The sequence below is a fragment of the Microcaecilia unicolor genome, chromosome 5, assembly GCF_901765095.1.
Source record: "Microcaecilia unicolor chromosome 5, aMicUni1.1, whole genome shotgun sequence".
Classification (NCBI taxonomy): domain Eukaryota; kingdom Metazoa; phylum Chordata; class Amphibia; order Gymnophiona; family Siphonopidae; genus Microcaecilia; species Microcaecilia unicolor.
Window position 1 is genome coordinate 21,474,095 of NC_044035.1, and position 22,431 is coordinate 21,496,525.

The 22,431-nt window shown below is 42.3% G+C and overlaps 1 protein-coding gene across 6 annotated transcripts in view; it reads left to right on the forward strand.

Moving 5' to 3' along the window:
* GPAM (glycerol-3-phosphate acyltransferase, mitochondrial) overlaps positions 1–9,821 on the forward strand; it is a 131,887-nt gene extending 122,066 nt beyond the window's left edge. For all 6 annotated transcript variants that reach the window (XM_030202739.1, XM_030202737.1, XM_030202740.1 and 3 more), the window contains 4 exons: positions 1,783–1,920; positions 2,818–3,007; positions 4,025–4,083; positions 5,778–9,821. In XM_030202739.1, coding sequence (XP_030058599.1) covers positions 1,783–1,920; positions 2,818–3,007; positions 4,025–4,083; positions 5,778–5,894 — 504 coding nt within the window. In that variant the 3' untranslated portion in view covers positions 5,895–9,821. The remainder of the gene's footprint in view (positions 1–1,782; positions 1,921–2,817; positions 3,008–4,024; positions 4,084–5,777) is intronic.
* The last annotated feature ends 12,610 nt before the right edge of the window (positions 9,822–22,431 follow it).

Genomic DNA, 22,431 nt, shown 5'->3' on the forward strand with positions numbered 1-22,431 from the left:
AAGTTTCTGCCAAAGGTTGTGTCGGAGTTCCATCTGAACCAGTCAATTGTCTTGCCAACATTCTTTCCCCGTCCTCATTCCTGCCCTGCTGAACGTCAGCTGCACACATTGGACTGCAAGAGAGCATTGGCCTTCTATCTGGAGCGGACACAGCCCCACAGACAGTCCGCCCAATTGTTTGTTTCTTTTGATCCCAACAAGAGGGGAGTGGCTGTAGGGAAACGCACCATATCCAATTGGCTAGCAGATTGCATTTCCTTCACTTACGCCCAGGCTGGGCTGGCTCTTGAGGGTCATGTCACGGCTCATAATGTTAGAGCCATGGCAGCGTCGGTAGCCCACTTGAAGTCAGCCACCATGGAGGAAATTTGCAAAGCTGCGACGTGGTCATCTGTCCACACATTCACATCTCATTACTGCCTGCAGCAGGATACCCGACGTGACAGTCGGTTCGGGCAGTCAGTTCTTCAGAACCTGTTTGGGCTTTAGGATCCAACTCCACCCCCCGAGGGCCCTGTTTGTTCTGTTCCAGGCTACACTCTCAGTTAGTTGGTAAATTTTTTTAGGTCAATCTCAGTTATGTCCTCGCCGTTGCGAGGCCCAATTGACCAATGTTGTTGTTTTGAGTGAGCCTGGGGGCTAGGGATACCCCATCAGTGAGAACAAGCAGCCTGCTTGTCCTCGGAGAAAGCGAATGCTACATACCTGTAGAAGGTATTCTCCGAGGACAGCAGGCTGATTGTTCTCACAAACCCGCCCGCCTCCCCTTTGGAGTTGTGTCTTCCCTTGAAGTGTACTGTCTTGCTACATACTGGACTGGCCGGCTCGAGCCGGTTTCGGGCGGGAAGACGGCCGCGCATGCGCGGTGCGCGCGGGCGCGCGAGGGCTAGCAAAGGACTTTGCTAGTGAAGTTTCCGATTGGAGGGGCTGCCGTGGACGTCACCCATCAGTGAGAACAATCAGCCTGCTGTCCTCGGAGAATACCTTCTACAGGTATGTAGCATTCGCTTTATTGCAGAATGCAGAGTGACACTTAAGTCTTTAACTGATGGTGTATTCTGTTTGTTTCTTTGTAATGAGCTTATTTTAATTGGTAAGATCTTTTGCCCTCCCAAAAGATCTTAGAATGGAAACTAATGTCCAACAATTGAAAAAAAAAAAAAAAAGGCTAAAAACCCAGAGGCTAACTCCCGTGGTCGGCGCTAAGCCCTGATATATCAGTGATGGTCCATGTCCAATGACCGGCGTTGAATATCTGGTTTATTTTTGGCCCTTTTGAAGATAACCGGCGCTAAGTCGATATTTAGACTTAGCCAGTTATCTTCAAACTGGCCAAAAATATTCCACTGTTCGATGCAGCCAAACATAGCTGCTAAACTTGGTATAAAAATAGGCCGATAGCCAGTTATATCACGTGATATAGCCAGTTATCCCCCGCTGAATATCTTCGGATTTCCGGTTAAGCGCTATTGAACCAGTCAGCAGCTGTTCTGACTGCTTAAATAGCGCTGACTATCGGGGTGCTGGGTTTTTAAGGGTTCAGTGACTTAAAAAATAGGCCAGAAATCTGGCTCTTTAGGGCCGAACTACTCTGTATTAAGACTGCAATTGTATTTGTATTTTGTTATTATAATATTTTTAATTATGAATTATTTTTTGAACAGGTATTTGTTACCTGTAGAAGTGGTATACAAATTTTTGGTCAAGATAAAGAAAGCGTGTAGTCTGCCTGTAAATTTGCACAGAGATCTGTTAATGCTGGTTTATTTTGGCTGTGGATAGGATGACCAGGAGGATGTAAGTCCAGGCCTTACAGGGCAGACCTGGGATAATAAGCTTCCAGATCACTTGTCGTGGAGAAGCGATGAGGAAGATGAGGACAGCGACTTTGGTGAAGAGCAGAGAGACCGTTACCTGAAGGTATCCGTGTGTAAAATGGCATTAGCACGTGAATTCAGAGCTTGCTTTGTTAACTTAGTTAAAAGCATAAAACGTATGATAAGCCCTTAAAATTACTCTGTTTGAAAAGACCAGCAGGGGGGGAATTAAATGGAAGCTTCCATCATCCTGAAAATAACAGCTTCAGATCAATCTATAGTATTACGATTTTTATGTTAAAGCAAAACAAGCATCAGAGGAAGTTCGTTTTAGTTAAGTACATAAGTAATGCCACACTGGGAAAAGACCAAGGGTCCATTGAGCCCAGCATCCTGTCCATGACAGCGGCCAATCCAGGCCAAGGGCACCTGGCAAGCTTCCCAGACGTACAAACACTCTATACATGTTATTCCTGGAATTGTGGATTTTTCCCAAGTCCATTTAGTAGTGGTTTATGGACTTGTCCTTTAGGAAACCGTTTAACCCCTTTTTAAACTCTGCCAAGCTAACCGCCTTCACCACGTTCTCCGGCAACGAATTCCAGAGTTTAATTATGCGTTGGGTGCAGGACGTCAGACTCACAGAAACAGAAGCCTGCGCGGCCGCGTTGCTGATCTGCAAGGGCAGGCTTCTACGTGGAATGTTGCTAGTGGAGGAGTAGCCTAGTGGTTAGTGCAGTGGACTTTGATCCTGGGGAACTGAGTTCGATTCCCACTGCAGCTCCTTGTCACTCTGGGCAAGTCACTTAACCCTCCATTGCCCCTGGTACAAAATAAGTACCTGAATTTAAGTAAACCGCTTTGAATGTAGTTGCAAAAACCTCAGAAAGGCGGTATATCAAGTCCCATTTCCCTTCCCCCCTTTCCCCCTTTCTCTTGGTAGCTTGTTGTTTTCCATAGTTTAATATCGCCGGTAACTTTCTGTCTGCTGCTGTATTAGGTGAGCCAATCACAGGAGCATCAGCACTTCATTGGCTTCCTGCAGAGACTGCTAGGGCCGACCTTGGAAGCCTACAGCTCGGCAGCCATATTTATTCGCAACTTTGTTGGACCAGTCTCCGAGAGGGAACTCGTACAAAGGTTGCACAAGTTCCTGCTGTCCAGGACTGAGAAGAAGGTTGCTATATACAGTAAGTTCAGATGTGGTTGAGTGTGGTTTCAGTGTGCTGACTGGAGCCTATTTGCAGGAGCATTGTGCAGAAATGCTGTTTGGTCTGTCAACACTCTTCCGTCGCTGAAAGATCATTTGGAAGAGGGGTAAGAATGTTAAAACACTAGCTTTTATAGAAAAGGTACTTGAAGCGCAGTATTTAAAGTCCTTTTCTGCAAATAGAACAGTGTTTTACCTTTGAAAATGGGCTGTTTGAAAATCACTTTCAGGATGGGTGAAATGCTGCACCGTAATCTACAGTCTACATGATTTTGCTCACATTCTTGGGAGGGTGGTCCTGCTGGCATGTTTTGGTTGGGGCAGGGCCTTAACATGCATAGCTGATGCTTTTAAACCTCATTTTCAAAGCAGACGGATCTCTCAAAATGGCCAATAAACCGTCCATCTGCTAAAAACATCAGAATTGCGATTTTCAAAAGGCAGTTCGTCCAGATAGCAAGGGGGCAGGTTGTGGATGTGTTTAGGGCGGGGACTGATTTAGGATGTCCAACAGAGATAATTGAATGGGAAGAAGGATATCTCTAAATTAGACCTGTTTCAATCACATCCAGGGTATAAAAAGGTGCCACCCAGCGATTGTCCTATTTCCCCTGCCCCCCCCCCCCCCCCTCCAGCCTCTCCTCCACTTGAATCAGCATATATTAAATTCCCCCCATGTGCTACAGAAAAGCCCTGAGCAGACATCCTATATAATAAAAACGCATCTCCAACGTTCTGAAGCCGTAGTTCCGGAACATTGCAGGAATGCTTCAAGGCTTGAAGGCTTCCCTTTCTTGGCTTCAGAATGTTGGAGGTGTGTTTTATTATATAGGATTCCCCCCCACCCCCAGTGCCGTAAAGCAAAACTGTGTTCTTAATTTTTGCTTTGGTGATTGGTACAAACCCCACTGGTAAAAAGTAACTACGGAGTTTGTATCACTTATGGGCAGTTTCTTTATTGCTCCCGAAGTAATTCTGTTTTCTTTTTCTCCCGTAGCTGAAAGTGCCACGCTTTGTCTTGTGAAGAACTCTGTCAAAACCTTTAAGGACCTTGGGGTGAGCTTTTTTTTTTAATTTATTTATTTTTTCTGATCTGTATTGTGGTTAACACCAGAACATAATTGTCGTGCTAGGTAGACCAAATTTCTATCTAGCCCAGTATCTTATTTCCAACAGTGGGCTATCCGGGTCACAAGTACCTGACAAAATCCCCAAAAATAGCAAGATTCCATGCTGCTTACCACCAGAGATAAGCCATGACGTTTCCCGGATTTATCCTAATGGTTTATGGATGTCGTCGCCAGGAATTTGTCCAAAACGTTTTTAAACCCAGCTATATTAACTGCTTTTAACCACATCCTCTAGCAGTGAGCTCTAGAGCTTAACTATATTTTGAGTGAAAAAATATTTTTTTTTTCTTATTTGTTTTAAATATATTACTGTTACGGCCGCGCATCGAAGTAGAACGAAGAAGGTGACTTTATTGGGGAACCCTATACAGACAGTGTTTCGGCATATCGTTTGTGTCAGTTGTCGCTCAAATGTTCCCAGTCCCAGCAGTTTGTGCCCCTGTCTCCATGGAAATCCACTGCTGGAAGAGTCGCTGTCTCCAAGGAAACAGCCACCGGAAGTGTTCTGTGTTCTTTGCTGGAGTTCCTGGGTGACCCGGAAGTGCATCAACTCTACTCCTTTGTTTTGTTGTTGATGCTGCTGCATTGTGGACTTTGCGTACAGATTCTATTTAGACCGGAAACATAGTAGGTGACGGCAGAAAAAGACCTGCACGGTCCATCCAGTCTGCCCAACTACTACTACTACTTGACATTTCTAAAGCGCTACTAGGGTTACGCAGCGCTGTACAATTTAACATAGAAGTACAGTCCCTGCTCAAAGGAGCTTACAATCTAAAGGCCCAATAAGACATACTCATATGTGCTACTTTTTGTGTATATCTTACCTTGATTTGTAACTGTCATTTTCAGGGCACAGACCATACAAGTCTGCCCAGCACTATCCTCGCCTCCCAACCATCCCCGCCTCCCACCACCGGCTCTGGGACAGACCGTATAAGTCTGGCCAGCACTATCCCCGCCTCCCAACCACCAGCCCCGCCTCCCACCACTGGCTCTGGCACAGACCGTATAAGTCTGCCCAGCACTATCCCCGCCTCCCAACCACCAGCCCCGCCTCCCACCACCGGCTCTGGCACAGACCGTATAAGTCTGCCCAGCACTATCCCCGCCTCCCAACCACCAGCCCCGCCTCCCACCACCGGCTCTGGCACAGACCGTATAAGTCTGCCCAGCACTATCCCCACCTCCCAACCACCAGCCCCGCCTCCCACCACCGGCTCTGGCACAGACCGTATAAGTGTGCCCAGCACTATCCTCGCCTCCCAACCATCCCCGCCTCCCACCACCGGCTCTGGGACAGACCGTATAAGTCTGGCCAGCACTATCCCCGCCTCCCAACCACCAGCCCCGCCTCCCACCACCAGCTCTGCCACCCAATCTCTGCTAAGCTCCTGAGGATCCATTTCTTCTGAACAGGATTCCTTTATGTCTATCCCACACATGTTTGAATTCCGTTACCGTTTTCCTCTCCACCCGGGAGAATGGCAGCTGGTAGCCAATCAGGGTAGTAATATAAAAAAAAAAAAAAAAAAAATAGTTTACTGTTGATGTACGTAATAAAAAAAAAAAATTACTCCGTGATTCAGATTGTGCAAACATTTTTCTCTTTCTTTTTAGGTTTTCCAAGAGCATAAAATCAACCGAGATTGCATTTTGGAACTGAAGAGTTCTTTCCTACCTCATGGCAGTAGACAGAAGCTGCTGGAATACATTCTACGCTTCATTGTGCTGTAACCCACGTGCAGCCGGAGGTGAAAAGAGAAGAGCACCCTTACAGCTTCATGGTGACTTGTCCTATTCTGAGGTGCTAATCTCTATAACCTGATTAATGTACAGCACTGGAAGACAAGTGCCTTCTTGCGATAATGCTGGCGTAGATATCTAATCGCCACAACCCCCCCCACCCCCCCACCCGATCAACATCTGTGACAAGCTGCAATAAAGGTGCACATCTAACAATTTTCATGATTAACATGAACTGTTTTGAAACAGAAACATGCTACCCCCCTGTAGTCTTGGTGAAATACCCATCGAATGTGTCATGGTCTTGTCAGTATTCCAGGCTGATACGCCTATCGATCTGCTGTTCAAGACTGACTACTGTGACCACCCTCCCGCAAAAATGCCATTACTTCAACTTTATACTTATCAACGATTTTAACAAACCAGTGGACATGTTTTTGCTCAATTCTGCCTGGTTCTGTGACTTACTAATTATCATAGTTTCCTATGGTAAATTAATCTTTCTCAAACTTGATTCTTCAAGTTTTCGCCTATTATTTTGTCTACGGATTTTTATTTTTTTTGTAATTTAACAGAAAAGCATGTGAAGACGTACATATACAGTTTATGGGAAATGTTATGGTTCTTAAGAATGATGTAGGTTGTAAAACATGGCGGAATCGAGGGAGGGAGTGACTTGACGCCTAGGGTACAGAGGCACGCTGCAGTGAACCTGGTTTAAGATCCACTTTGGTCATCGTCATCCTTGAAATCATGGTTTCATGACTTACATACAGGATTAGCATGAAATATTCCTGAAATGCTAGGCACCCTGTTTTCAATTTTATTTTTTTTAGCTTTTATTCCATATATGTGGCAAAAATGTTTGACAAAAAACAGCTCCTGGAGAAGAAATTGGCATAGTGTTAAAAAGTCTTTTTTTTCACCTCTCGGTGGCTGTTCAAATCCAATTCAGGTTAGTAGTGATCAAAAGTGATTCTCTTCTGAAAACCATTTAGTAGCGTATAGGTGTTGATAGTCAATTCAATTCTAGGTGTACAGATCACAAAAGCTACCTCCATGGTTTTGGAGGTAAGTGGTACCATTATTAGTCTTGGCAGAGGGACCAAAGATGGTAGAACCACAGAGGTTAAATTTGCCACCTCATGCCTTAAGGAGGTCCCTTTGGGGGGAAGTATGCACTGCTGTCGGTGCCATACCTGTTATGTGGGTACATGAAGGACTTCTGCTTCCTGTTGGCCTGGCACCTTTCTCAGGCACTGTTCATTTGAAAAACTTATTTTAAGAAACAGAAAGTCAAGGGTAGGCAACACATGAGGACCTTTTCTAGAATTCCGAGAAGTAGGTGCCATTTGTTGGAGAACAATCTCACGTCGAGTACTAAAACAACACAGAGGTGTCATCTTTTACCTAAGTGTATCCATGACCTTAGTTGTCCCTTTGCCAAGAAAAGTCACTGCAGTGTTTCGCAACACCCACACATTTCTAATCATTGCTCACGGGGCAGGACATTTACAAAGGTGATTTCCCACATAAAGGGGAATTTTCCCGGCTAAAACGGCCCAATTGAAATCTGCCCACCTTGAATGCCGCTAAAAGAATTTGCTGGTTCCATGATTTGCAGACTTATAGCTGCATTAAAAGGAGGTGTTGCTATAGGCGTACACAGGTCTGGAGAGGGAAACAATACGTGTGCAGGTGATTTTGATGGGGGGAACTCATTTTAGATGTAATTATTTGCCTTTCCTAATTGGAGCTTAAGGAGTTATAATTGAGTAAACAGGCAGTTCTTGCCTCAGAAGGCTTATAGTCTAGAGCATGGTTGTCCAGCCTTGGTCCTCAAGGGCTGCAATCCAGTTGGGTTTTCAGGATTTACCACTTCATCTATTTGCATGCAGTGTCTGCATTTTATGCAAATAGATCTCATGCATATTCATTAGGCAAATCCTGAAATACCCGACCTGGCGAGGGCCGAGGTTGTAGCCAAGTCAAGAGAGGGTGAAGTGAGTTGTACAAAGCCACAAGGTTTCAATTGTACTTCCACTGTTTTGTATCCTTCTCAGCCATACATGGCCACATTTAGTGTTTGTACTTTGCAGCTGTTAATTTTCAGCAGGAAACAGTGTGGGTTGTTTCCCTTTGAAAAATTTGGGTAACAGTATGTTAGTTACAAGTGCTTGTGGTGTTTGCAGCTGTGGGCTACGGGAGAGTGCTTGTCGGTGTTATGAAACAGGATGGATGTTGCTAGTACAGGACTGACCTGGCCTCTGGGCACAAACTGGAAATGTCCTTCTGGTTACAGCTACCACAGACATCACTAGCATTTGACAGTCCTGTCCGGTTGCTTTTTATTCTTACTTATATAGAATTTGGTTCTGATTTATTTCCAGATTGGGGGCAAAGCTCCCCCCCCCCCCCCCCCCCCCCCAAAAAAAAAATCCCCTTTCATAGCCAAGAAAATCAGCTTGTTCCCTCGGTTTTTCTCCGGGCTTTCTTTTAACAAATGCTCTTTAATGTGGTCAAACCATTTACTGCTTGCAGGGGGCACCCTAGCTATGCCTCAGCACAGTATACCGATTTCTGTAATGTAGATATGACATTTGCACTTCAGAGGTGACCGATGTAATGAAGTTGAGCCTAATTAGAATAAATATGACAATTGTTGTCTTGCACTGGAATCCAGGCGCAACTTTTGCCAGACAGTTTTCTCTCTGCTGATTTCTTCAAAAGAAAAGTCAGCAAAGTATTTGAACAGATTCATCCTGCTGAGGTTAATAGATTGTTCACGGATGAAACATTTTGAGATGGCTTGGATAGCTTCCTCCGCCATCATCTAGGGAAAGGTCACATTCTCAGAATCATACATCCTTGAACACTGTGTTAGCTTTATTAAAGGAGTTATTTCTGCCTAAATACTTCATGACTTCTAACTAGTTTGGTTTTTTGGCAGTGTAACGTTGGTATTCCTGGTGTGCTTTTACAATGAATTCCACATCTGTTCCCCAGGGTGCATGGTTTAAGGTACTAGAAGTCCCCGGCGTGGCAAAGCTGTGAAAGCCCATTCACTTTGCATTGGCTTCGTCGGCGTTGCTGCCGGGAACCGCTAGTGCGGCTTGATAACAGACCCTTAAAGCAGTATCCCATAACTGGTGAGAAATGATCCAGGATTTAATTTGTTTATGAATTTGGTGAGTTGTCATGTACAAATCCTTTTTACAAAGAGGTAATTTATGTCCTGAGATTTTTTTCAGCAATGATAATATTGTGAATTTATATACTTAAATTTGGCTTGTATTTAGCTAAAGGGTAGTTACCTTTTTATTCACTTGCCATGTTATAATAATAATAACAAAAATTGAAATATTTAAGGGAGAAGCATTGATCTGTTGCTCAGGAGAAGCCTTGGAGCATCAGTTCTAAACTCAACCTTCTCACATTAATGAGTTCTAATTTCAGATCTACCACCAAGGTATGTGTGACCTTGGACAAGTTGCCTACCATGGTTCTGGTCCTCCAGAACCCAGATGAAAATAGTGGTTTCCCGGTGAGAAAATTATATTTAGGGGCCCTTTAACTAAGCTGCGGCAGAAACTGGCCTTGTGAGGGTTTTTCCTGTGCACTAAGGCCATTTTTACCACAGCCATTAAAATGGCTGATTTTCCATTGTTTGTATTAATTGCCATGTGCTAATGTTGCAATTAATACACTTATTGCAGCTGAATTTGAATAATGTTGTAAGCCACCTTGAGCATCATTTAACAAGGTAAAATAATAGTGCTAATAATAATTCCTTGATTAGTAAAACCATGACCATCATATAGAAAGCCTTCCTTATTAATTTCCAGGGAGGCATTTAAAGTATAGTCATAGGTCCTCAAAAGACAAAATATCAATAATCAATATATACAAAAATAGGGGGGGGGGGGAATACCTTAACTGTGTTAATCATATCCAATTGGCATCTCCTAAATGTGTATGTCAAAGCAATACAGGCAAACGCCATAGTGGGCTTACTGAAACGCTGATGTGATCGTGTTTTGAATGATCACGATCGACTTTGAATTGTGGGTTCAGAACTTTAAATCCAGATATGCTAACTGTTGTAACCACGTTCTCCGGGAACGAGTTCTGGAGCTTTATCTATTTGTTGAGCGAAAAAATATTTCCTCCTATTTCTTTTAAAAGTATTACCAGGCAACTTCATTGAGTGTCTACTAGTCTTTGTAATTTTTTAAAAAAAATAACAAATCGATTCACTTTTACCCATTCTACACCACTCAAGGTTTTGTAGAACTCTGTCATATCTTCCCTCGCCATCTCTTTTCCAAGCTGAAGAGCCCCTAACCTCTTTAGCCTTTTCTAGTATGAGAGGAGTTCCATCCCCTTTATTATTTTGGTCACCCTTCTTTGACCCTAAACTTCTGGAAATCACTAAAAACTAACCTATTCAAAAAGGTTTACCCTGCCAATCCAACCTACAACGCGGGCAGTCGGCACATACTCATACATACTTCTTGTCAACTAATCATATATACTGGAGTCCATTTCAGATATCATTTGGAGTTTATTTGGCCGCAGCCAGGTGCATTAACATTTGCAATCTTAATCTAACACATATTTCTAATACTTAACATTATAACTAGTAACATTACATATACATGTATGTATGGGTACACAGCTTCCTTTGTCCGACAGGTCGTGCCGTTAGAGCAGCCTGTTCTCCCGCTGCAGTGCCTCTTGCGGCACCAATTGTCTCTTAGGTGTATCCCGTTAGAGGACACACCCACAATCCTTTTCTTCGGCGCATCCCGTTGAAGGACGCACCCCGGCCTCTCTCTTGATCTGATGATGTGAGCCTCCTGGCCGTTCGAGCCAGAAGACAAGCTGTGACTCAGCTACCATGCGACATATGCCTTTTGTTTACATTTTAACTTTACACTAAGCTGTTCACTTAACAGTATCACATTTCTTATCTTCATCCCTGTCCCTCACCTTCTTAACCCTTTCCTTCCTTTTACCTGCCCTCTTCCCTAACTCTATCTCTGTCTATCCCTTCTTCCGCCCCTCCCTCCCTTCCCTCCTCTGCTCCCCTGGCCTTCCGCCCGTTTGTGTACGGCATTCCCTTAAAGGGGTCTGCCTTCTTCTAATGTGTTGATCTCTGCGACACACAAAACTAAAGTACGTAATGGACATAACTCAACTTTTTCATTGTACGATCCCCTAATTGTGGCTGTGCCACATGAACTTTATCCTACCACAACATCACTTGGTATTTGTTCTCACCAGAGCCAGCAAACGCCTCTCTGGTACTATGTAAGCCACATTGAGCCTACAACAATATGTGGGGAAAATGTGGGATGCAAATCTAACAAATAAAATAATTGAAAGGCCTTGATGCAGAGTGACCCGATGGTGCGGGTTATAAACTTTTTAAATAAATAAATTTGAGCCACATATCAAATTGGTGATAAGCAAGGTATTTTACACAGGAAATTGAGAAGGATCAGGTCTGCCTTAATTTCACCGCCTCCAAACTTGTTGGCCAAACACTACTATTAGCTCACATTGATTATTGTAAGAAAGTGATTTTAAGGAGTAAATCTATACAAAACACATTCACGTATGTACACGGCAGAGTGATTTTTAGCAATGCATCTTGAGTGCTTCAGTTTTGTGGATTAAAAAAAGTCTGTGGCATGTCTTGTCGGTGCCTTGGATTTGAGATACCTTGTGTTGGACATACCAGTAGGAATGGAACCATAGCTTCTGCTGGACATGGGCTTTGATGGGATCTCCAGTACAACTGCTGCAGAGATGACAGAAGAAGGGATTTATGACGGGCTTAGAGCTCTTGCACATCATTCACTCTCTCTCTGTCCTCACCACCCCTCAAAAAGGTGCTGCTTTTATTAGGAATGGACAGCCAGAAAATTTAAGTGTCGTCTTTGTTGTTGTTTGTGTCTAAAAATGAATGCTGTTAATAAACTATTCTCCAGAATTCTATATATGATGCCAAGATTTTTGCACCGAAATTTGCATGTGGATCAAAGATCTGCCTGCAAATTAATTAGCTTAAGAACCAATTAATTGATAAAAATCAGATTTACATGCATTAATTTGATCATACACACTGAAAGGGCCCTTATTAAAGCTTAGCACGAAATGCTACTAAGCCCAATTCTAAACCTATGGGCTAATTAGCATGTGCTAATTCCATTAGTGCGCAACTAAGCTTTTGTGAAAAGGTCCCTAAACTTTTTAAGCCACACTAATGAATGACAGATATGCTAGAAAATGCACATTCCTGCTAGACTCTAAAGTTGACCTTAGGCTACTGTAAGTGGATTGTTTTTCTTTAGTATAGGATTTTGCTTTATAGGGGACCTTGGGAAGCTTGAGGGTACTGGTCCTAAATACTGAGAAATGTACAGATACTATATACGCTTCCAGATGCATGAGTGCACCAGCCTGATTTAAAACAAAAATTGCAAACACACTTCTGTATGTTGCCAGTAAATTTTTACATCTTATGAACTGCAGAAGGCAGCTCTCGTGGAAACGTTGCAAGTGTTGATTTACTAGCACCAGATCAGAAGATTGAGATCATATCCAGCATGTTGCAGCTCCCCTTTAATGGTATATGGAAAACTAATTTATTGAGACACTACCCTGTGGAGATACTTTCCCCTTGGGAAACAACTGCACAACGCCACAAAGCATGCTCTTTTTCCAGTGGAGGATTATAGTCGGCCTCTGCTGGCTTCCATTGCTACTTACATAGGAGCATTAAGGGAAATAGCCAATGTTTTATGTATCAACAATTTTTATTGATGAAGCAACATTCCCTCTGTTTACTTTCTACTTGAAATCCTAAGAGAAGGTCTAGTGAGAGAGTAGAGGTGCTTTTCTAAAATGCACGTACAGCTAGGGACAAAATGTCATTCACCTATAATAGTGCTTACATGTGCAATTGGGAAAAAAAGTGTGCATTCTTTAAGAAAGTGCATAATTTTTTTACATAGTGCACAATCTTTAAGAAGAGTGCACCGTGTTTACATATACCTTCGGATTCTATATACGACGCCCAAATCTGCATGCCGAAACTTGCGTTCAGATCGAAGGTGTGCACGCAAATGAGCTAACAAACCCTTAACTAGCAAGGAATTGATGTTAATAATCAATTATTGAAGTTAATTGGCATTAATTAGATTTTGTGACAGTAATCTTCCTGTGCACTGTTTTATAACCCCCACCCACCTAAATCCCCTTGCATGCAATTCAAAAGGGGGCACGGCCAGGGGCAGGATAGAGAGGTACTTGTGACCTTGATTGACCACTGCTGGAAGCAGGATATTGGGCTAGTTGGATCATTGGTCTTGACCCAGTATGGCTATTCTTATGTTGTTAAGAGGCATTCCAGAAATTTGCACGCACGGTTATAGAATACCTCTATTCCTGCGCCCAAATATGAATATGACTGTTGGGCATTAATGTTGAATTGATAATAAATGTGAGTGTTGGGCAGCCTGGATGGACCATTCAGGTATTTTTCTGCCATCACTTACTATTTTACTATGGGGTCTTTTACAAAGGCATGCTAGAGATGCCTATCGGAATATATGGGTATCTCCAGCGTTTATTGCATGCTTATTTTTAGCACGAGCTAATAGCGCTAGCACGCCTTTGTAAAAGAAGCCCTATATTGCTAAGGGCCCTGTTTACTAATGTGCGCCAGCCATTTTTAGCGTGCGCTAACCGTGTAGACGCCCATAGGAATATGATGGGCATCTACATGGTTATCGCACGCATGAAATTTGGCTGCTAATTGGGTTTCTGCCAGGTACTTGTGACCTGGCTTGGCCACTGTTTGGAAAGCAGGATACTGGGCTAGATGGACCCATTGGTCTGACTCCTATATTCTTTTATTGTAATGCTAACACACCTCTCTAGCACAGGGCCCTAAACATCAAGCGTTGGGCACTGACATTTTCACCAGGTTTCAGCTAGTGTATATACTGGCAACCAAATTTTGGGAATGGGGCCCTAAGCGCTATCCTATCAAGAGCCCTCAAGTAAGAGTGCTCAAGAATAGCGCGCCTTGGCAATTTTTTTTCCAGCGCCCGAATTTAGGTGCCATTCGCTGAACCCAGGCCATTGTGTGCATTCCTTTGCAAAGAGTGTGCGCTCTTGTCGACAACATTCATTCTGGGGATGGAACCTGGAATAAAACGACATCCATTTTGGCTTCCCATCCCTACGTCAAGGTCACTTGAGCGCACCCACTGTGCGATATTCAACTGAAAAGGTTTGTTTTACACCCCCCTTCTCTGGGTAAACCGAATACCTACAGTTACAATAAATTGGAATTCTATTGATTATTGAAAAACATATGTTTTAAATAAGTAACGTTTTTTTTGTTACTTTGGCTTTGACTCCGTAGAATCAAGAGCGGGTCTAGATTTGGGGCAGTGGAAGAGGTTAACAAATTTGATAAGTATATGCCAGTTGGTGATGTGCAAATAGAATGCATTGTTATGAGCATTCCCCGCCTCGTCAATTGTGTGAGCTCTGGAGTTTAAAGCAGTGTAAGTAGAAGGATTTTCTAAGTGCTCTGAACTTTAATTGCTGATGGCTGTCATTGAATTGGTCAAGATAAAATATTCCCCCCCCCCCCCCGCCACCCTCTCCCCACTGTTTCCAGACAGAGGAAGCATGTTCAGCATTTGGAATTTTTAATCTGTACTAATAGCTGCATATTAAAAACACACATTTTATAATCAGTAGGAGACTTTATTCTAATGTCTTCAGCTCTGAGATAAACTGCCTGCACTTGTAATAAGCTCTTATAGGACTCATAATGTGAACCAGTAAATGGAAGCAGGATGCTGTAAATGAGAGAGCACTTTAGTTATGTATGATGAGCTACTGTTTTTGTGAGGTACTGTTTCTTTTGAAATTGTTAATTAAATTTCTGTGCCAGTTATTGTTAAAAAAAAAAAAGAAGCTTGGTAACATAATTTTACTTTAATAAACTAAAAATATTAATAACAAATCTGTTGCACTCTTTTCCTTGAATTTTTTTTTCAGTGCTCTTAAACACACAGTTAGTATGGAGGCAATGGGGGAATATGGACCAGAAAGATAGCAGGAATCCCAATACACGTTGGACAAGTCAGTATTTTATTTATTTGTTAGGATTTATCTACCGTCTTTTTGAAGGAATTCACTCAAGGCGGTGTACAATAAGAACAGATCAAACATGAGCAAAAGGCAATTACAGCAGTAAAAATATTCAAATAGCAATACAAAGTATGGCATGGAGGGGCATTTTCGAACTGGGACGCCCATCTCTGAGGACGTTCCTGTGAAGGGGCGGGGCATCCCGTATTATAGAAACAAGATGGGCGTCCATCTTTCGTTTCGATAATATGGTCGGGGACGTCCAAATCTCAACATTTAGGTCGACCTAAGAGATGGTCGACCTAAATGTTGAGATGGACAACCTTTGGTCATGGGAGCAGCCCGCATTCGTAGTGCACTGGTCCCCCTCACATGCCAGGACACCAACCAGGCACCCTAGGGGGCACTGCAGTGGACTTCACAAATTGCTCCCAGGTTCATAGCTCCCTTCAGTGCCGAGCCCTCAAAACCCACTCCCCACAACTGTACACCACTACCATAGCCCTAAGGGGTGAAGGGGGGCACCTACATGTGGGTACAGTGGGTTTCGGTTAGGTTTTGGAGGTCACATTTACCACCACAAGTGTAACAGGTGGGGGGGATGGGCCTGGGTCCGCCTACCTGAAGTGCACTGCACCCACTAAAAACTGCTTCAGGGACCTGCATACTACTGTGATGGAGCTGGGTATGACATTTGAGGCTGGCATAGAGGCTGGAAAAAAATGTTTTTAAATTTTTTTTTTAGGGTGGGAGGGGGTTGGTGACCACTGGGGGGGGAGTAAGAGGAGGTCATCTCCAATTCCCACCGTTGGTTATCTGATCAGTTCAGGCACCTTTTCGAGGCTTGGTCGTGAAAAAAATTGAACTAAGTAAAGTCTGCCAAATGCTCGTCAGAGACTCCCTTCTTTTTTCCATTATCGGCCGAGGACGTCCATCTCTTTACCACGCCCCCGTCCTGCCTTCGGTACACTGCTGACACCCCCCCGTGAACTTTGGTTGTCCCCGCGACGGAAAGCAGTTGACGCCCAAAATCGACTTTCCATTGTGCCGATTTGGGCGACCCTGAGAGAAGGATGCCCAGCTCCCGATTTGTGTCGGAAGATGGGCGTCCTTCTCTTTCGATTATGCCGCTGATAGTATACTATTTACAATGTCAATGCAATATGTAATAGAACATTTTAATTGACAGTGTAGGGTATAAGCAAAGATGGAGCATATAGATAGGTAAGAGAGTAAGGTGACTAATTTAAAGAAAGGTGCACATGAGGTCAGAGAGATGGTTAAATATCTCAGCTAGGGTAGGAGTGGATTGTGATCATTGCAGCTATGCGGGTTGTGACACATCCAGGAAAGTGAATTTCAGCTATTTTGCTGTAGCTTTCTTCAGGGTGTTTAACGTCTACAAGGTTGCCATTATATAGTGGATCCTCAAAGCTGATTGACCGGGGTTTGAGATAGGCAGTTTTGATAGAGCATTTTTGTTTCAAGATGCTTTCAGCTAAAACGCCTGATGTTCCCGTTGCCGCCACCTGCTGTGGATGGTCTCTGGTTTGTAGTGCTCAGTTCAGATCTGCAGAACTATCGCGCTTTCTCTGTCCTATTTTTGATATGTACTTTATTTCTTGTTCTTGATACTTCGTTGTATATTAATCTGCTATGAAAGGCTTCACTAGGGCGGTACAGTCTGTTCTCGGTAGTCACAATGGTATGGTCCCCCCAAATCATTGCAAACCACGAATTTGCGAATACCGAAAAATGTACTTAGGGGTTAGGTTTCAGCTATACCAATTTTTCCTCAAAACTGGGAAAAGTGAATACATATCCCTATATGAATTAAATACATACACTATATACTAATTACACCAACCGTTGCTTCTTATGCAAATCTTTATTAAATATTTAAATATGACAATTTATTAACATTGTTATTAAAACTCCCCACCACTTTCACTTAATCATTCATACCACTTCTAAATCCATATCACTAAAATTCCACAAAAATCTCTACATATCTTTTAGTGCCCTGGTGTTGGTATTTTCATCAAACTACAATCTTCATGAATATTAATCATGAACGAGAATATCGTAATTCACGTTTCATTAAATTCACAACATCATTAATAACATTTCTGTGGATCACAAGATACTATCATATTTATATGTCCATGTTACAATCTTTGTAGTTCTCAGTTCTTGTTTAATCCGGAGCCAAGTCCGAAAGTTAATCACTATTGTATTCCACAACAGGTTCAAAACAAAACTTTCTTCTCCTTGTACCCCAACATCACAGTGGCTCCTAAGTCTCGATACCACTTGTTTCTTCTTTTGTAACTCCTAAACTTGTCACATAATCATGTCTTCAGATGTTTCAATGTAGACCCTACACGATCGTGTTTCGCTTCTAAGGCGTCATCAGGGGTTTAAAGTCTACAAAAAATAACAATGCATCTAAACATACTATTTCAATTATTTAACCCACCCCATAGAACTAAATAATAAATCTTACCGGCTCTACTAGGCAGCCAGGCTCACAGTTACCGGTGTGCTCGTGGGAGCGCCTCAAAATACGCTCACACATGCGCATACCGCGGCTTATTCAAACAGAGTTTAAATACCCTCCTACATATTTAACCATTCAACTTCTTTATTCAAACCATTAGGACTCACTGTGTTCCAAAGAAAAATTAAATGTTGTTCTTTTTTCAATAACATCAATGGTATATTACCCCCCCCCCCCCCCCATCTGGTTTTATATGATTAAGAACTACAAATTGTAAATCTTGTATCTCATGTTTAACTTCAGCCCAATGAGAAACTAGTGGAGCTTCCGCTCGACCCGTGCGAAGATTACTCAAATGTTGGGCTATTCTAACTTTGATCTTTCTAGTAGTTAAGCTGATGTACCATAAACCACAGGGGCATTTTATCCCATACACACAGTTAGTAGTCTCACAATCAGTGCGCATTCGCAAGCGGTATATCTTACTTGTATGGGGGATAATTATATCTTTGACTTGCATTGCATTGCATTGCATTGCATAACGGCAATTAAAGGGTTTGGTCCCTGCATTGGACAACACATAATGAAAACCAGAAAAACATAGTGTGTTGCGAAAAATATACTCTAACCATGGTTTTGTCACTATATTGTTCAGTCCTTGCAGTTGATAACAACGTAAGAAAAAAGTGCTTGAAAAACATTGCTGCATAACCAGAAGGCTACAGGCACGGTACTGTACTCTGTAATATGAAACGTTGCTGCATAACCAGAAGGGTTTGCTGTCCGCAGCAAACCCTACGCCAGCTCGGAAGAACTGGCGACGATCAGCATTTTCCTGACCACCACTGGCATTAAATCTGGACATTCAATGCCAGGCCATGTCTGGGTCCCAACATTGAGTTTCCAGAGCTGGCTAGTGCATAGCCAGTTAAGGGTCTCTTTTACTAAACCACACTAGCAATTTCTATCACAGCAAATGCATCACAGCCCACGTGTCTTGAATGTGCTGCGTCGTATTTACTGCGCGGAAATCGCTAGTATGGTTTAGTAAAAGAGGCCCTAAGTATGATATTCAACACTGTGGGTTACCACATAAAGGGGGTCTTTTACTAAGCTCCAGTAGCGTTTTTAGCTCACAGTAGAAATCAACTGGCAGTAAATGCCGAGATGCCCATTATATTCCTACGGGCATCTCAGGGTTTACTTCCAGCTGATTTCTACTGTGAGCTAAAAATGATACTGTGGCTTAGTAAAAGGACCCCAAAGATAGGACTGACTTTTATTCAGTCCTATTGGCCGGTTAAGTGCTGGATATTGGTACTTAATCAGCCAAGTGCCAACCGCCCCCAAAATAGCCGATTTTCAGTTGTCGCTAACCTGCAGTGTTGGTCAAAGTACTAGGTCAAGTTGCTTAAGTAAAAGTAAAAAAAATAAATGTATATTTTAATACTTGAGTAAAAGTACAATGGAGAACACATTAAAAAATTTACTTAAGTGAAAGTAAAAAAAGTTATTGCTTAATATTTTTTTTAAGTAAAAAGTAAAAGTACCACAACTATAACGACTACATCTATTGTTAACGTTTTTTTTAAATCTCAACAGCTTTATTGCTGTACAATTCAATCCACTTTGCTTTTAGTAAAACTAAATTTTTGAAAATGACTGTCACTCATGTGATTGTGCTTGTGAGTCATTAATCCAGCACAAAAAGGTGTTCAATAATTGTACTAGCAGAAAGTGGATTGTTCAGTCTAATAAGTTCCTTCAAATCAGGCCAGGTTGCAATATTACTGATGTCTTCTGACTGGGTCTACAGGTTTCGATCCAGGGAGTCTCTGAAACCCTTGGCTTCCATATATCAAAGAATACTTTATCATCATCATTGACATTATAATCTACATTAGTAGTGCTGTCTAATTCATCATTTGCATCTTTATCATTCTCGTGCTGTCCAATTACAAAGAAGGCTTTTACAAAACTGGAATCATTATCTTCTCTTGTTCTAACAATTTTTCGTCTGATGACAAACTTTGAATATCTTCGAGAACTGATGCAAGAACGTCAAATGTGTGGAAACCCATCAGTCTTAAGGTCATTCAAGCAGACTTCCTCTCTAAAGACTATCAAGCCAGTGGACAGTCATTCCAATGCAGTGCTTTCTTTGTAGGAAAAAAGGTACTGGTACTCATACAGAGCCAACCTTAAGGGTGGGGTCACTATGACGCCACCCCCACAGTAGCACATCCATTTTACCAGCCATGGTCTATATAAAATGGCATCATTGAAAATAGTACACCAGTCCCTAGGTCCAACAAAAGAACCTCTACTAGTGACTATAAACTAATAAAATATATGGACAAAAATTTAGCTGACGCCCCCCCCCCCCCCCCCAAAAAAAAAAAAAAAAAAAAAAAAACAGGCTCTGGCATGTAGGGCAACACCAGAAAAACAAAAATATTTCCCCTTGTACTGATATAAAGATAGCAGATGTAAATTTCAAAAACTGACATATTCCATTCACTACATTACAAATGAACAACTACAAATAAAACATAAAATTAACATAACTACCACACCACTTTATCTTAAACTAAAAATTCTTTTTTCTACCTTTGTTGTCTGGCCACAATTTCGTTTTCATTTGTGTTGGTCCCAGTCTCTGGTTTCTACTTTCCTTGTCTTCTTTTAACTCTATTGCCAGGATTTCCTGTTCGTTTGCCATTTTTTTTTCTTCTTTTCCTTTCAGCTTTCTTCAGCTTATTTTCTGCCTCGGTCCACATTTATTTCTTTCTTACTATCCAATCTATAATTTCTCTCTTTTGACTGTATCTAAATACAGCTTGCCTCTTTCTCCTGCCCACTTCCATCCAGCATTTCCTCCCTCTCCTCCCCACTTTTATCGTCTGCTCCTCTCTCTTCCTCACTTCTATCCAGCATGTCCCCTCTTTCCTCCTCACTTTCATTGTCTGCCCCCTTTCCACCTCACTTCCTTCCAGCATTTCCCCCCTCTCTCCTCCAAACCTCCATCCCATCTCCCCTCTTTCTGTCCCCAAGCTTCTAGCATCTCTCCTCTCTCCCCATCCTTCCATCCAGCATCTCCTCCCTTCTCCCTCCTTCAAGCCAGCGTCCCCCCTCTTTCTCTCCCCTTTACATCCAATGTCTTTCCTCTCCCCATCTTTCTATGTAGCATCCTTCTACCCCCCTCTTCTGTCCATCATTTCTCCTTCCTCCTCCCTTCCATTCTCTCCAGACCTGCTGCTGCCTCTCCCGATGAGCAGCAGCGGTAGGCAAAGCAAGCAGTAGCAGGTGTAGGGTCGCAGTGCTTGAGTACATGCTGTCGGCTCTGCCGAAAACCTACCCCTCTGCCATCAACTTCCTTTTCCGGGGCAGGAGACTGGCAGAGCCAACAGTGTGTGCCCGAGCATTGTGGCCCTCTACCTGCTACTGCTTGCTTTGCTGCTGCTGCTGCTTGTCAAGAGAAGCAGCAGTGTCTGCAGGAGAGAAGTGGGAGATGGGATGAGCGCCAAGAAAAAATAGGTGCCTGTATGCCATACCAGTGCATACTGGCACAAAAAAAAAGACACCATAATGTAAAATTTTCTATGGGATGGCCAGCAGTCTGTTGTGATAGAGACATATATCTGTTCACCAAGAATTGCAACCAGGTTTAGCTTCATTTCCGCCTCTGCTTCAAAGTGACCCAACTTATCACTGTTCTGTTTGGCTGGAGAGCAGTAACCAATTTAACAAACACAGGCAACTACACTGTTCTCATAGGTTATATTCACTGAATAGCGACATTTAAGATGAAATGATCCACTGTTTGCATGACAAGGTTTGCAATAGTAAAATTCTGTTACAGGAATCGTCATTTAAATCTTGCATCCACTTTTACTTTTTTACTTTTAACTGCAAACATTGGTGAAATTATTACTTTAGTAAAAGTAATAAATGTACTTCTTTGCAAGTAAATGTGACAAAACGTTTACTTAAGTACAGTAACTAGTTGCATTTACTTAGTTACTGGACTACACTCCTATCCTGTTATTATCAGCTGCACCTACATTTTGATGCCAGTTTATAGAATTCCTCCTTAATGATTTTCCCTGTGGGAAGTAGAGGAGTGTGGTAGCCGTGTTAGTCCACTCTTAAGGTTATCAATAGAAATCAAACAAAATAAAACATGGAAAAGAAAATAAGATGATACCTTTTTTATTGGACATAACTTAATACATTTCTTGATTAGCTTTCGAAGGTTGCCCTTCTTCGTCAGATCGGACATTTGCTTATTTTCGATCTGACGAAGAAGGGCAACCTTCGAAAGCTAATCAAGAAATGTATTATGTCCAATAAAAAAGGTATCATCTTATTTTCTTTTCCATGTTTTATTTTGTTTGATTTCTATTGATAACCCTGTGGGAAGGAAATTCAGAAGTCAGATGTATCGTTTATTGTTTATTGATTTAATATACCACCTCTATTTGCCATGCAATTCGAAGCGGTTTACAATTCAAAAACAAAATAGAATAAAATCAGGAAAGGAGCTCCATAAAATCATAGGAAAGAAACCACACATCCAACATACTCAGAAAGAGAAAAATCATTAATTCCAGTAAAACAAAGAAACTTTCTCATAAAAATATTAAAAAACATTTCAGGACACTTATCCCACTGCAGAATCCAGCTGAAAAAGGTGGCACTAGGGGTCAAATGTATCAAATGCTAGTTGAAAAAGGTGAGTTTTTAAAGCAGATCGGAAAAGCGAATAAGATCTTTCCAAGATACTGGGGAAGTGAGTTCCACAATGCTGGCGATAGGAATTAAAAGTCAGAGGTGTGAGTGGATTCC